Source organism: Passer domesticus, chromosome 18 (assembly GCF_036417665.1).
Source record: "Passer domesticus isolate bPasDom1 chromosome 18, bPasDom1.hap1, whole genome shotgun sequence".
Lineage (NCBI taxonomy): Eukaryota > Metazoa > Chordata > Aves > Passeriformes > Passeridae > Passer > Passer domesticus.
Genome location: NC_087491.1, coordinates 3,483,690 through 3,498,829, shown reverse-complemented (window position 1 = coordinate 3,498,829; position 15,140 = coordinate 3,483,690). Strand labels below are relative to the sequence as shown.

The following is a 15,140-nucleotide window of genomic DNA, read 5'->3' as shown; positions in this document are numbered from 1 at the left end:
CCAGGGCTGGGGCAGCTCTGCAGGTGGGGTCTCACCTGAGCCCAGGGCACAGGGGCACAATCCCCCCTGCCCTGCTGCCCACGCTGGGCTCAGCCCAGGGCAGGGGTTCAGGGCTGGGGCAGCTCCAGCTCTCACCCCCAGCACCCCCAGGTCCCTCTCCAGGGCTGCTCCAGCTGCTCATCCCAGCCTGGATTGGTGCTGGGGGTTCTCCTGGCCCAGGGGCAGCTCCAGCCCTGCTGAAACCTCCTGAGGCTCCTTGTTAAGTTTCCTGCATCCACGTTCCCTTCACAAGGAAGGTGCCAGATTGGTAAGAAAAATCTCATTTTCGTGCTCTCTCTAAGCACAAATCATGTCAGCTGTGTATCTAACCTCACCCCTAAATAACTGAGGAAGAGAGAAAGAATGGAAGGAGCACTGATATTCCTTGTTCCCTAACTGGATTACAGCTCCTGTGGACCACTGCAACCTGGCAGAATCACAGAAAGCCCAAGAAGAGATCCACAATCCAAGACTGTGACAAGAAAAGCAGACTGCCCAGGAGCTCTGCACTGCCTGGATGGGCACAGAACCTGCCCTGAAGTGTCTCCAGCACCAGAACTCTCCTCATTAGTGCCACTGCTGCAGCCAGAGCCCCAGAGCTGCCAGAGACTGTGGGACAGTGCAGCACACAGGGAGCTTCCCATGGATACTGCTCTCCTTACTCACAGCTCCAGTTACAATTTTTACAATAACAAAGCCTAAAATTTCAGTCAAAAGCCCTGGAATTGAAAGAGCAGAGATCCACAGGCACATATCCCTATTTCATGTTGAACCCACCCCACTCACACACCTGCACTTCAATGTCTACATGGTAAATTAAACTGAACACTAGCTCTGACATTTACAACACTTAACAATCCAGCAGCAAATACCCTTACCAAAAAGCAGAACAGCTTTTCTTTCCTGACTCTCTTCTCTGGTCCTGATTTTTCCATGCCATCCCAACCAAGGTACCAACAGACACATGGAAAACACCCAGCCCTATCCCCCTTCTCAGCAGATTCAAAAGTCAAATAAAGCCCCTAAAAATCCTGGATGGTTTAGCTCATTGGTTTTACTCCACTTGCTTATTTAGCCCTCAAAGTCTCTTCCACACAGGCTGTCTGCTGCTGTCAATAAAAGCCATTTACTCTTTTCCTCCCTCATAATATATATCTTAATACTTAATGCATTCAAAATGCAAACTAACAGGCTTCTTTTATTTCCACCTGGAGTTTTCTCATGTCCCTCAGTCCCATGCAGCTTCTACAAGAGAATTAACACAGAAGGTGAGACCCACCCTTATGCAGAAGGGAAAAGAGGTTTTTTTCTTTCCCCACTCTCAGCCCAGTTTTCTTCCTCTCACGTGGGCATTTACATCCTTGCTCTTCTGTTTGGCACATGTCTGGTACTGGGAAAATTAAAATCCAAAGCTCTGCACTACAGAGGTTTCTGAAGGGACTTTGAGGATTCTTTACTAGAAAGCTCACCAAGTGTAACAATAAGGTCTAAGTAGTTTCTGTGAAAGTCTGGAGCTTCTGCAGATATTCTTGGGGATGTGGCTGCGATGGGATTTTCAGCTTAGCTGGCAAGACCAAATAAAAATCAAAGCTTTCCTGCTTCTCTGGCAAGTGCATATGATTAAGCCTCCAAAGTGTGAAATTTACAGAAGCAGAAAATGTGAGAGAGCCACTGGCAGCACAGATCCTGAATTTATTCCCCCAGGAGATCCTGGTGACAACTTGATTTCCCGTTCTCCAGGAGTTGCATGCCAAGAGCACTGCAGGCACATTCCATGGAATCACCCCTGGATTCACAGCACCAGCCTGTGCCACCCCTGGACCTGCACTCTGCATCTACAGCAGCCTTTTACTCATGGCAGCAGCACAAAAAAGGCTCCTGCCCTGGAGTTTCATGGGAAGGATTTAATCCAACACTCAATTTTCCATCCTGAGCTCCTTCCATTGCTGTGCTCTTTGCCTCATGACAACCATTGACCACGGGATTTCTGCTTCACCCTCTCATTAATTATTGAGAAAAAACACAGAGTGTTCCAGGGCAGCAGAGAGGAAAAGAGAAAACACATGTGACAGGAAAAGAAGAATGAAATTTTGGAGAATAACAGGAGTTCTTGTCAAATTTCACCTAGTTTGTAAGCCAAGATAAAAATGAACAAATTAAGACAAAAATAATTCCTGTGAGATTCCAGGCAAAGGAGAAAGCTGAACATTGTGGAACTATGAACATAGAAAAACTTGTTAATAAAATAGGATGTAGTTCTTTTTGCCATTTTAATGTAAATTCTTTCTCATAGAATTCAAAGCAAAAATGAATCAGTAGAAGAAACCTGATGCTTTTCAAACCCTTTTCCAATGTCACTTTTAAATATGGGCCCAGGAGTCAGAAGTGCCATAAAGCCTGGGCTTCAGGACAAATTGTGAAGATGAAATGCTGGAATATCACAGAGCTTGTAAAATGGAGAGAACAGATAACATTAAAGGAGAAAAAGAAAGATTTGGAAAGGACCCAAAAATAATGATGAGGTGACAGAGTGATGGGTCTTGATCCCTGGCTGGTAAGGGGTTAATGGAAGCAGAAAGGTAAGCTGGAATTAACAGGAGGTAATTCAGTCCTTGAGAGAGAAGAGAAATCTCAGGAAAATGAGTTTCAGTAAATGAAAGAGAATCCAGCCCTGAGTAACAAAAAAAAAACAAGGGAAAAAAAGGAAAAAAAAAAGGAGGAATAGGTGGAATCTGCCTGGCTGGCTGAGACAACATAATGAAATTTGAAGCCAGAAACAAGCAGGAAAACAACAGCAGGAAAAGCCAGAGAGAAAAAGTGGCTGTTTAGGAGAAATAGCCTGGAATCACATGGAATGGCACAAGTGGGAAGCATCTCTCAGAAATTAGGCCAAAGAATTGACAACCACCTCAGAGCCTGGGAGAAACACAGCTCATAAACAAGCACCTGCTGAGCACAGCAGGTTCAGCTCCACAGCCACAGCCTCCTGCCTGGGGTGGGAAAACCAAAATCCCACGATGAGGATTCTGGGGTAGAGCTGGTCAGGAATACAAACAGCTACAATTGTTTAGAAAGCAGGAAGTTGTGCAGAGATGGGCATCACAGTGGCCTACAAAACACAACCACCCTCTACAAGTCCTGTGTGTAACTCAGGATTCATGGCACATTCCAGAAGCTGGAGAAGGAGATTAGGAAAGGAAATTGTGCATTGAACAAAATTGTGTGTGTGAACTAATTCTAACTCTAAATGACAAGATCACAGAATAAATCAAGGGTATTAATCATTATTACTGGCAGCAAGGCTAACCACAGCCATCATATTGCATTTTTAATGGCCTATATTCCCCTTTAAGCATTAAGTCCCAAGTCAGGTGCTACTTCCAAGGTCCAGGAAGGAACCTGTCTTGCACAGGGGAATTATTCTTTAACCTGTTCTATTAGTGAGCATTAAAACCCCACAGCTACACCCACAACAATCACTCATAACACACTCAACTCCCTGGCTCTGTCTGGGAACAGAACTGGGGAGGTTTTCCAGCAAGAAGGAATAATTAATCCAAGACAAAGGGCCTGGCAAAGCAGCAATTAACCCAGCAAAGTGCAGGATCTGGGCAGACTTTTTAATTTGAATTATGAAGTATATGAAACTTGGGCCATAATTGCCACCCCACTGGGTTAAGTGCTCTATAGGCCTTGATCAAGATTTTTTTTCTAAGCCATTTAATATTGCCATGTTCCCTGAATTGGTCCTTCCTGGAGTTAAACCACCTGACAGAGGAACAACAGCTCACCCACACACCTAAACCCACCCCATAAAAACATGGCTTGCTGTGGGATGCACCTCCAGCAACACAGACATCCAGCACTGGGATTTAAAATTATGGCATCATTACAGTTGGAAAAGACCTCCAAGGTCATCAGGTCCAGGCTTTAAATGAATACCCCCAGGCCCAAAAAACCATATCACAAATTGCCACATCTTAGGCATTCACACGTTTTCTGAACACCTCCAGGGACAGTGACTCCACAATGCCAGAGCACCCTGTTCAGATGTCCAGCCACTCTTCCAGTGAAGAAATTTTCCCAAAAATCCAACCTGAACCTCCCCTCCTCCTGTCCCTGTTCCCTGGGAGCACAGCCCGACCCCCCGGCTGTCCCCTCCTGTCAGGAGCTGTGCAGAGCCACAAGGTCCCCCCAGAGCCTCCTTTTCTAAAGGCTGAGCCTCTCCTGGTGCTCCAGCCCCTTCCCTGGACATGCTCCAGCCCCTCAATGTCCTTCTTGCAGTGAGGGGCCCAAAATTAACCCCAGGATTTGATGAGTGTCCCCCCACCAGCACCCAGCACAGGGCGACAGTCACTATGCTGGTCCTTTGTACAAAAGAATCATAAAAAAAATCTAAAAAAGACTTTAAAAAATCCCAGATCCATGTATGTTTGAATGGCAGAACTCACTCATAGAAATGGGACTTGGAGATGGAGAGGAAGCTGCAGTCTCTGTTGGCCTTGATGGTGAAGATGAGGGGCTCCCCAGTGAGCACGGCGAGCTGCCCCACGAGCTCCCCGGGGTGGGTGATGAAGAGGCAGGTGTCCTCCTCAGAGTCAATCTTCCTCTGGTACACATGGAGCATCCCCGAGACCACAAAGCAAACATTGACATCCTGGAGCAAATGGGAAGGAAAAAAACAAAACAAAACAAAAAAAAAAGAGCTCAATAAAAAATCCCCCCCAGATTTTAAAAGCTATTATCCCAGTGACAGAGCTATCATGACCAATCTGTTTCCCAGAAAGCTCCCCCATAGCTTTTGAACAATTAGGTGGTAAAATAAGACACAATAGTGAATTATTAAAAGCAGGGTATGAATATTTAAAACTAAGCAGGCACAATATTGAAAAATGCATTTCTCTTTGGGTGGTTATGAAAAATGAAGGCTGCATCTTGAGATATCAAGGAATAACAATAGAATTAGGAGAGGAGGAGAAAATGGGGAATCACAGCTGCAGGATGAGGGGCATGGCAGGTCAGCAGAGCAGAACTCAGCAGTGGAACTAGAGCTGCCCATCATCTGCTTTGCTTAAGCTCCTCTATTTACACAGGATTATTATAAATGAAGCTTGTTATATCCTGAACACACTTTGCTATCAATGAATAATGCTGGATTGGTTTTCTATAAGGGCTTTACTGCAGCTGAGTGGCATCATAAAAACCCAAAGTGCAGGGTGTGAGAAAAGGCTTCCCAGCCCCACAGCCCCTGAGGAAGGATGAAGGATGACTCCACACCTTCCCACGAGGTCCATCAGAGCTGACAACACCCAGGCACCAGAGTCCCACCCTGGCTGTGGTGCAGCTCCAGCCCTGGCAGCAGGAAGGCCCAGAGCTGGGGGGTTCACCTCCAGAAGAGGTGGCTTGGGTGGGGACAGGTACGTAGCCATGATATTTTATGAAAAATCCTTTCCTAGGATTTTTCCTGTCCTGAGGAGCTGAGAGCCTCAGGAAAGAAATGTAAACAATAACTCTCTGCTGCTGTGGAATGCAACAGGTTCATCTGTCATTGGTCCTTGTTGATTGTTTTCAATTAGTGACCAATCACAGCCACCTGGGCCAAGGCTGTGAGCAGTCACAGGATTTTGTTATGCATTCTATTCGATTCTATTCTTGGTCTTGGTAGCCTTCTGATCTGTCTTCTCTCTCTGTTCTTTTAGTATAGTTTTAATGTAGTATTTTAGTATATTATATAACATAATAAATCAGCCTTCTGAGCAAAACAGAGTCAAGCCTCGTGTCCTCACACATGGGGTGCTCGCCACAAGACAGGTGGGAATGTTTTATTTGCCATTGATGTGTATAAACACCTCCAGGAGGGCACAGACTGAGCCAGACTCACCTGATCTCCCTGCCTGGACAGCACAGTGCCAGCAGTGACCTGATGCAGTGTCACTTTGCCGTTCAGCAACGCAGGATTCTGGAGAAGAAAGGGGTGGGAGGTACAATTTACTGCTCTGTGCACAGGTAAGGGTCCCAGAATGTGAGGAACCACCCAAAGAAAGTAAGAATAACAGTTAAGACTATGTTACAAGTACCTGAGTCTCTTTAAAATACGATTTTTATAATTTTTATAATTCTCTACCCAGCCAATACTCCTTCCAGAAGAGAAAAAAAGGTATGATCAATTTTAATTCATCACACTTGGATTCTTAAGGATTTTCTATTCATCAGTTCTCCCCCACAGACTATTTAAAGGGCCTTTAATGAAAAGAGATTTGCATCAGCTGGCAGGAAAACCATGAAACATCGAGTTACTTTCAAAGGAAGGTGAAACTAGAGGAGATTCTCTACATCATGGAGTAACTGGACAGGATAATCCAACACTGGCTTTGCCCCAGCCCAGCCCTGGGCACACAGCTCAGCTGTGCTGTACCTGCAGAGCACATTTTCATACACACTGTACAACAAAAGCTTCCCCAAGCTCATCATCTCCTGTGCTCAGGCAGAGAAAAGAGGGAATTTCACCCCAGCTGAAAAGCACAGGGGGGAAAGCATCTTCCCAAAAGCCACCCTCAGTTTGGACCCCAATGCCTTGCAATGTCAAGGAGATGAGCTGGCTGAGCTTAAAATTTCCAAACGTTGCTTTCACCACCACAACCCTGAGTGCATAACAGACACCCAAACAGGAGAGACTTTTCTTTCCATCTCAAAGAGCTGCCCACACAATTTGGGGTTCTGTGTGCAGTCAGGATCAAACCCTAATGCTCCAGGCCACTTTGCTTTGGCGTACCTTTCACTCAAACCAGCAAATCACACAGTCACAATCTGGTTTGGTTTTAAAGGGACCTTAAAGCTCATCCAGTCCAGGCAGGAACACCTTCCACTGCCCCAGGCTGCTCCAAGCCCCATCCAGCCTGGCCTGGGACACTGCCAGGGACCCAGGGGCAGCCACAGCTGCCAGGGTCTCATAATGCTGCAAATAAAGAATATATTCCTAATATTTAATGTCCTTCAGCTTAAGGCCATTCCTCCTTGTCCTGTCACTCCATGCCCACAGTCCCTCTCCAGCCTTCTCATAAATCTCCAGAAATTCAACATTTTATCACCATCCCTGAAAGGGCTGGGGCAGAAAACAAGGCCCAGTTATGAGTGCACAGGTGAGGCTGAAAAGAGGCAGCACACTCCTGGCTCTCACAGCTTCCCTGGGTGTTTGGCTGTGCCCAGGCTCTGCCTCAGAGGCAGAAGCACTAAAAGCTGCACTCACAGAAGAACCAATTGAGCATAAGAGCAGAGCACAATGTGACCCCAGTCATCAACTCCATTCCAGCAGGAAACCAGCACAGCAGAGATGTAAACACTCCACCAGTGTAATTGTTCTGCCAGGCTAGAATTTTTCTATTCTGGGGTGAAAAGAAATAGTGCAAGTGAAATAATCACAATTACTCTTTACACCTACTGCTGATAAAAAGAACATATTTTCATCAAAAATAGTTTTATTAAAGCCAATATGTTTCATGGGAACATATCCAATGCAGAGAACCTGACAAGCACCTGTCAAAATATTTCAGTTCCACTCACTAATTTCTATAATGTTTTTTCTATATTTAGACGTTTATGGATGTATAGTATTATCTATTCTTAAAGCCAAAGTTGTAACTCTGAAAGTACCTCTCAGCAGGGGAATTCAGGCTCCCCCATGAGCTCTACTTATCAAGAGCATTTTCAGGCTGCATCAGCTCAAAAAAAAAGAAAAATTGCTGCCAAGATTTTCTTCATGTCTAAGACTACTTAAGTACTGGGATAGATTGTACTCAGAGCTGTGAAAGCCTCAGCATTGGAGATCTTTAAGAACAGCTCAGCCAAAAACCTGCCAGAAATGACTTAGCAGTATCTGATTCTGCCTGAGGCATGGCAGGGACTGAGTGACCTCCAGGCAGACCTTGGAATCCTCCCTTGCTGGGCTATCACTGCCCCATGAAGCAGTAACAGAGCTGACAAATGGAACCCCTCCTGTCCCTCTCCAGTGGTGAGACCAGCAAACCCAAATTCAGCACTGCACAGCTACAGGGTGTAGCTAAAAACCTGCACTGAGCCCCCCAGCCAGGAGCTTTTAGGGAAAATAAGGGAAATAATTGCCCCAAAAAGCTCCATTTCCCAGCAGGTTTCTTTCTTTGCAGGACTGTAATAAATGATTGCGCAGGAAACTCAACAAAGTTGGTTGCAATAGCAAATATAAGAAACAACAGAGGTTATTTCTGGGTAACAAATTAGCAGGGGTTTATGGTACGAAGTGAAAACACAAACCAGTTATAAACAATTTAAATAAAGCAATCATTATCTGGGACAAATAACATTTTTGTCAAAGGAAATTCCCTTGTAACATACAAAGAAGAGATGCCCTGCAACACTGCTTAACCCTCCCCATCATAGATAAAGCTGAAAACACACAAAAACTGTAGGAGATTGAAAACCATTCATGACAGAGATCTAAGGAATTCAAGTTACTTAAAACAAAAGAAAAAAAAAAGCAAATTTTAATTCTGAAGTCAGACACCTAAAGGCTATTTGAAATAATGCCTCTCTTTCTAGAGATATTTACCTTCTCTCTCTGTCACATGAAAAAAAAAAAAAACCCAACCAAAAAACCCCAAAGCTACCATCTCTCATCAAAACATCTCAATTTTATTCACTCTGATTGGCTGCTCTGAAAAATAACAATTTTAAATGCTTCCATCCAGCTCAGAAAGATCTCATTTTTTTAAGAGAAAACCTTAGAAGAATTCATTTTCTTTCATGTAAGCAGCATTGAACACAAATATTTTGAACACAGCAAGAGTCTTCTTGCATTGCCTGTAGAAAAATCAACTTTTGCTATTACTACATGGAAAAAAAATTGAGCTTTCAATGACATTTCTGGCATTTGGCCACATCCTCCCAGAATCTGATTTGCTTGTGAAAAACAAAGGTGCTTGAAAATCCTGCCTTATTTCACCAGTATTTAGATCTTCATGCTACAAACTCTGCCTATTAGGTGCTACAATTTAAGGACACTGTTGAAATCAACTTTATCTCCAAACTGCTACTTGGTAATTACTGAGAAATTTATTCTAGACTAAAAGCAAAGTGCTGTAATCAGGAGCTTCAGTAATCTTGGCATTTTTGCTTAAGATCTGATAGTTGGATCAAGAACAGAAGAGATGAAGTCCTACTTTACTCCTCCTGCAACAAGAATTTATTCTTAAAAAGTCTGTAGCCTTTCATGAGGATATAAATGGCTGAAAAAAACCCTGAAAATTAACATAATGAGACAGGTAAGGCTCCTGCAGCATGAGAGACCTCAGATCAGAGATGATGTGGAACAGACACCTCGAGCCTCACAAGTGGGAGCTGAAAGACCCTGACAGGGATTTTGAAGCTCCAAGGGGAACAATTTTGCAAGTCAGGAGGGAATGCTAAAATCTAGAAGTAAAATCTTTTTAAATTCTAGCAAGTGTTGTTTGGTGACAGCTCTGAAGGCAGGGAGGAGGTGCAGCAGCTGTGCCCAGCCTCTGGCAGCAGCAGCAGCCTGGAATTATTGCAGAACAGGCTGGAACAAACCAGGGATGTCTGTGGCTGACTGAGACAGATGCTGAGCTTTCCCAAACTGTGATTATCCACATGAACAGACACACCTCTGTAATGAAATGCAGCTGGAATGATGAAAACAATTTTCAGTCCTTCTTACAACACCAAGGGGCTCAGCAGGGATCAGGCACAGGACCCACCTGGGAGATGCTGCCAGTGCCCCTGGGAAAGTACAGGGACAATTCCAAACCCAAACAACTCCCTGGGATGCAGTGCCACCAGGATTCATGGGTTCAGCAACCACCTGGACCTTTAGATAACTTCCCACACTCAGTGGCAGCACAGGGTGAGGTGGCAGGAATTGCACATGTGCTGCTTGCAGGGCCAGGTGCACACAGAGGGGAGATTCATGCACTGCATTCCAGCCTGGTCTGCTGAAATGGCAAAATAATTCAAATTTATTTCAACCCTTCTAATGACTTCAACAGGCTGTTGAAAAAAACATCCAGCCCATCTCCAGCACACTGAGGAGACAAATCCACTTTTCAGCTCCTGGCAGAATGAAATGAAAAGCAGAAGCAAAGCCAGTTCCCCTTGCAATAACTCACATCAAGTTTCATCAGGGCTGAGAGGTCTTTCTTTGCTGCTTCCATGATGGCATCAATGTGTTTGCTGTTACAGGAGTCCTGCACAGCACTGTAATGGAAAACTGCTGAAGGAGTTTCTGTCACTGTCACTGTCTTCTTCAATATCGACTGCAAAGAGAAGAAACACATCAAGGATCAGGTTAAACATCAAAATTGGCACCGACCAAAATTGGCCTTTATCGTCTGCATTCTCTACCCACCACAACTGGTGGTCTGAAAAAAAAGAAATCTAGGTTGCAAAAAAGAAAAGCTTCCTAACTTCATTATCCCTGTATTTTTCTGCACAGCCTGACACTCGAATCAAACAAAGTTACTCATCACAGCTTGAAAGGGAAGGAATGAGAGACTTCACAAACTGGGCTGTTGCCAGCTTGATGGAACTAAAACTTTATCAACCCTGTGCACAAAGATGGAGGAAAAGATAAAATGTCTGTCAAGGTCACAGTGAGCAACACCTTCGTTCCAGATTTTAAGGTGCAGGTTTATCATTCAAAAGGGGTTTAGTGCTCTTGACTTCCAGGTCAGTATTTGTAAAAAGCAGACCACAAAAATAAAAAACAGATTTATAAATAATGACGGGAAACCTACAGCTGATACAAGTTTTTAATTCCTTCCTGGAAAGGACCTCTCACAAAGCATGGTCTGACAAATCCAAATAATCCATTTCATGAGTCAGGGGAAGAAAATACATGAGAAGTTGCAGCAGTGGTTTCCCATTGCTCACCAAGGGAATCTCCATAGAATTTCAAGGTGTGCAATAAAATGACTTGACAGCCACTAACATCTACTGAAACACCCCTAAGTTAAAAACAATAACCCAAAAAACATTCAAGGCCAGGTTGGGTGGGGTAGGGAAGGTGTCCCTGGCCATGGCAGGGGGATGGGACCAGCCGGGCTCCAGAGGCCCCTTCCAACCCACACCATTTGGGGATTCTGCACATCCAAATATCCCAACTCACAGCCAGCCCCAAGGGCAGCGTTTGGCAGGCAGGAAGCAAACCTTTACAGGCCTGCAGGCCCAAGGAGGTGAGGAAGGGCAGGAGGGCAGGGAGCAGGCTGGCTCTGGGAGGAGCAGACCCACCTTGGCCACGGCGGGGCTGCCGGCGGCGTCCTCGGGCGCCAGGTGCACCCTGGCCCTCTCGTAGGCCATGTCCATGTCGGACTTGGCAGCGCTGGAATTGTCTGCAAGCAACAAAAACCCTGCTGTGAGCACCTCCTGCACTGCAGCTCCTCAGAAACACCAAGGGGAGCAACTCTGCACCTTCACGTTCCTGTTATTCCCCAGCTCCTTCTGACCTGGAACTAGAGATCCTCCCATGTGAGCCTGGGTGTACAACACACCCCAGAACTCCCACACCCACTTGGTACAGGGTACAGACATTATCTGGAGATTTGTTGTGGGGCTTTTTGTGCACTGGGAATTGGCAGAGCACTGGAGAGAGGGAACTCTGATGACTTCAAACTCTGAGGTGTTTTTTATGGCTTTCTGCAAAACTGCCTGAGGTGTTGCTGCTGATGGTTCATTTCAGCTGCTGCATCTGATTTTCAATACTCTAAAGTCCTTGAAATCCTTCACAGGGTTTACATTAAGTTTCAGGGGCCAATTTCCTCATTTGTGAGAGCAGCTCACCCTCTGAGCTCATCTGCTGCTCCTTCGGGATGGTGATGGGTTTGTACAAAAGGTGGGATCTGCTGAACAAATCTTATTTATTTTAAAAGGCTTTTTGGAAAAATTAAGCATATTTTCTATTCAATTCCACATCCTTGGAAGTCACAGTGGCCAGGATGTAACTGTCCTTTTATTATCAATCCAGGTTACCTTTTATCCCCCAGAACCAGGCTCTGCTCAAGCAGAGGGACACAGGAAGAATATCAGACAGTTATTACAATATTATTATTATTATTATTAATAGTAATAATAATAGTACTAGTACTAGTAGTAGAAGCCAAAAAAAGGCAAATCCACCAAATTTTCCTCACTGTTTTCAGGAAATTATTCTTAGTAATATTTTTTTCACCAAACTAAAGAAATTTTTTGCACCCAATAAATTGCCATTTCATACGGAGAAAATTATGATCAGCAATTTCTAAGTCTCTCCACACAAAGCATTTTGCCCCCAATAATATCAAATCTTTTCTACAACTTGTCCAAACTGTGGTGCTGAAAGTTACATAAGAAATTCCCTTATAGTTCTCACTTATTTAATTCATGAATTTGAAGTCAATACAACTTCCATTCCTTACTTGCCAGTTTTAATACATCTTAATTAAACTGGGTCCTTGGCTGTCCCATCCACTTTCCAGGAACTTCTCTGAGCTAATCAATAATGAAAACACAACTGGGAAACTCCTCCTACTTGAAAACTTTGAACAGGATTCCCACAGCCTGAAGATTTACAGATGAGTTTAAGAATCATGCAGAAATTGCAATTTCCTTTAACAAATAAAACTATAATAATTTCAATCTTATTTCTATGCCAAATAGATCTCCAAAATAGACTATTCAGAAAAGTTTACATTTCCTTCATTATACCTTTTACCTTCAGTCACTACATTGTTCTTACACTTTTGCTTTTATAAATACAAATTGCTGCTCAGGAATAAGCTGGGCCCTTTGGAAGAGCAATTGTCTCTCCTAAGTGGTAAATTCTGTCACCTAATAAATTCCAATTTTCAACTCTGAATTCTTTCCCCACCTGTCCCTCCCAAGAGACACACACCTGAATTTGCCCAGGATTGCCCCAAGCTTTGGGAATTTGGCTTTTGGAACCAGAATTTACACCACTGTGGTCTGTGACCATGTGACAATACCACCCTACCATGAAGGGCTGAATTCCATAAACTGAATTTCAAAAACAGTTTTTATTTCTGAAGGAGCTTCACTCCTATCTCCCACCCTAGCTGGGCCAAGGGAAGAATCCCAATGCCACAAATATTCAGATCTACCTCAGAGTACTCCTCCCATGTCATCTTGAGGAAATGGCCTTGAGTTCTGCCAGGGGAGGTTTAGATTAGATATCAGGAAAAATATTTTCATGGAAAGGGTTGTAAAACACAGGCACAGGCTGCCCAGGGCAGGGGTGGAGTCACCAGCCCTGAAGTGTTCAAAGGACACGTGGGTGTGACACTTGGGGACAGGGTTTAGTGGTGAACACGGGGTGCTGGCCTGGCAGCTGGACTTGAAGATCTTAAAGGTCTTTTCCAACCTTAGCCAGAATTCTGTGATCTACAAATATAAACAATCAAATCTTCCACTGGGATCATAATAAAGTCATTTAATGATCAGCCTCTGAAAGAAACCCAACAAATTGACCCAAAGTTGATTTTCATCAGCACTTACAAGCCATAACATTAAAAAATAAAAATAAACAGCAAAGCTGTCAGTGCTATTAAGTGAATTTCCTGCACACTGCAGCATTAAAGACCCTAAATCAGCTATAAACATAAACTGGGACAGTAGAAAGAGCAGCTCCATATGAGCTGATCTGACTCCCTGTCCATCTCCCTGCCCCCCCAAATCCCAGGGTGAGCCAAACTCCTGAGCCCCAGCTCACCAAGAGCATTTTCAACCCAAACACTCAGATTCTGGCCCTGCAGGCAGGGAAAGCATCTCCTCCCCAGCCCTGCACCCTAGAAACCCAGGGAGAGGAGCACAAGGAGGCATTTTAAGCATGAGAGCTGCTGTCTGCCCAAAGCAGGAGCCCTCCCTGGTGCCACAGGGATCCCTGGAGCTGCTGCAGGACGAGCCAGGAGAGCAGGAGGAGCTGGGCAAGGAGAGGGATGGATCCTGCCTGAGGAACACACAGTGCCTCACACACTGCTGGGATGGGCACTGCACGAACCATGGCAAATGCCACACTCCCTGGCAGCACTCCTGCCTTGGGAAAGGGAAGGAATGAGAATTCGTCAAGCTGCCAGCTTGATGGAACTAAAACTTTATCAACCCTGTGCACAAAGATGGAGGAAAAGATAAGATGTCTGTCAAGGTCACAGTGAGCAACACTTTCATTCCAGATTTTAAGGTGCAGGTTTATCATTCAAGAGGGTTTTTGTGCCCTTGACTTCCAGGTCAGTATTTGTAAAAAGCAGACCACAAAAATAAAAAACCGATTTATAAATAATGACTGGCAACCTACAGCTGATACAAGTTTTACATTCCTTCCTGGAAAGGACTTCTCACAAATAAAGCATGGCCTGACAAATCCAAATAATCCATTTCATGAGTCCATTTCATGAAGAAAACACAAAAGAAGTTGCAGCATCAGTGTCCTATTGCTCACCAAGGGAATCTCCACAGAATTTCAAGATGTGCAATAAAATGACCTGATGGCCACTAACATCTACTGAAACACCCCTAAGTTAAAAACAATAACACAAAAACATTCAAGGACAGGTTGGAGAGGTTCTCCTTAGAGAAGGAGCCTTCCCTGCCATTCTGCCAGTGCCACACGTCAGGGCTCTGGGGGAACAGCTCCAACTCTTTGGGGGAAAAAACCCACCAAAACAATGAAAGACAACTGCTGTTTAACCTTAAAAACAGAGTTAGGAAAACTTCCTTCCAGGGACAATGAGGGGGTGAAGTTGTTACATAAAAGGCCCTGCTGTTTTATTTCTGCTTTCTAATTCCCCTGTAGCCCAGCCCAGATGCTTCCATTAATTAATTCTATCTTTCTCCACACAGAGTTAGTACACTTATAAAGCAGAGTAGCCTGAGCTGGCAGAATCCCACTCCCTCATCTGCTATGCTTCAAGTTAGATAACTACACAAAAAACCAGAACAGATTACAGCCAGCCCCAGGAGAAACTGAGGCAGAAGTATTTTCTCCCAAAACAATTTTTAGCAATGTTTATTAATTCTAACAACAAGCAAATCAAGGAGATGTTGAGATAACAGCACTTGTATGACTC

General features: G+C 44.4%; 1 protein-coding gene across 2 annotated transcripts in view; it reads right to left on the bottom strand.

Moving 5' to 3' along the window:
• The window catches only part of PNPLA7 (patatin like phospholipase domain containing 7), a 137,894-nt gene that overhangs the window by 93,134 nt on the left and 29,620 nt on the right, over nucleotides 1-15,140 (bottom strand). For both annotated transcript variants that reach the window (XM_064394089.1, XM_064394090.1), the window contains exons 14-17: nucleotides 11,314-11,414; nucleotides 10,194-10,340; nucleotides 5,921-5,998; nucleotides 4,491-4,696 (exon numbers count right to left, since the gene is read on the bottom strand). In XM_064394089.1, the coding sequence (XP_064250159.1) occupies nucleotides 4,491-4,696; nucleotides 5,921-5,998; nucleotides 10,194-10,340; nucleotides 11,314-11,414 (532 nt within the window). The remainder of the gene's footprint in view (nucleotides 1-4,490; nucleotides 4,697-5,920; nucleotides 5,999-10,193; nucleotides 10,341-11,313; nucleotides 11,415-15,140) is intronic.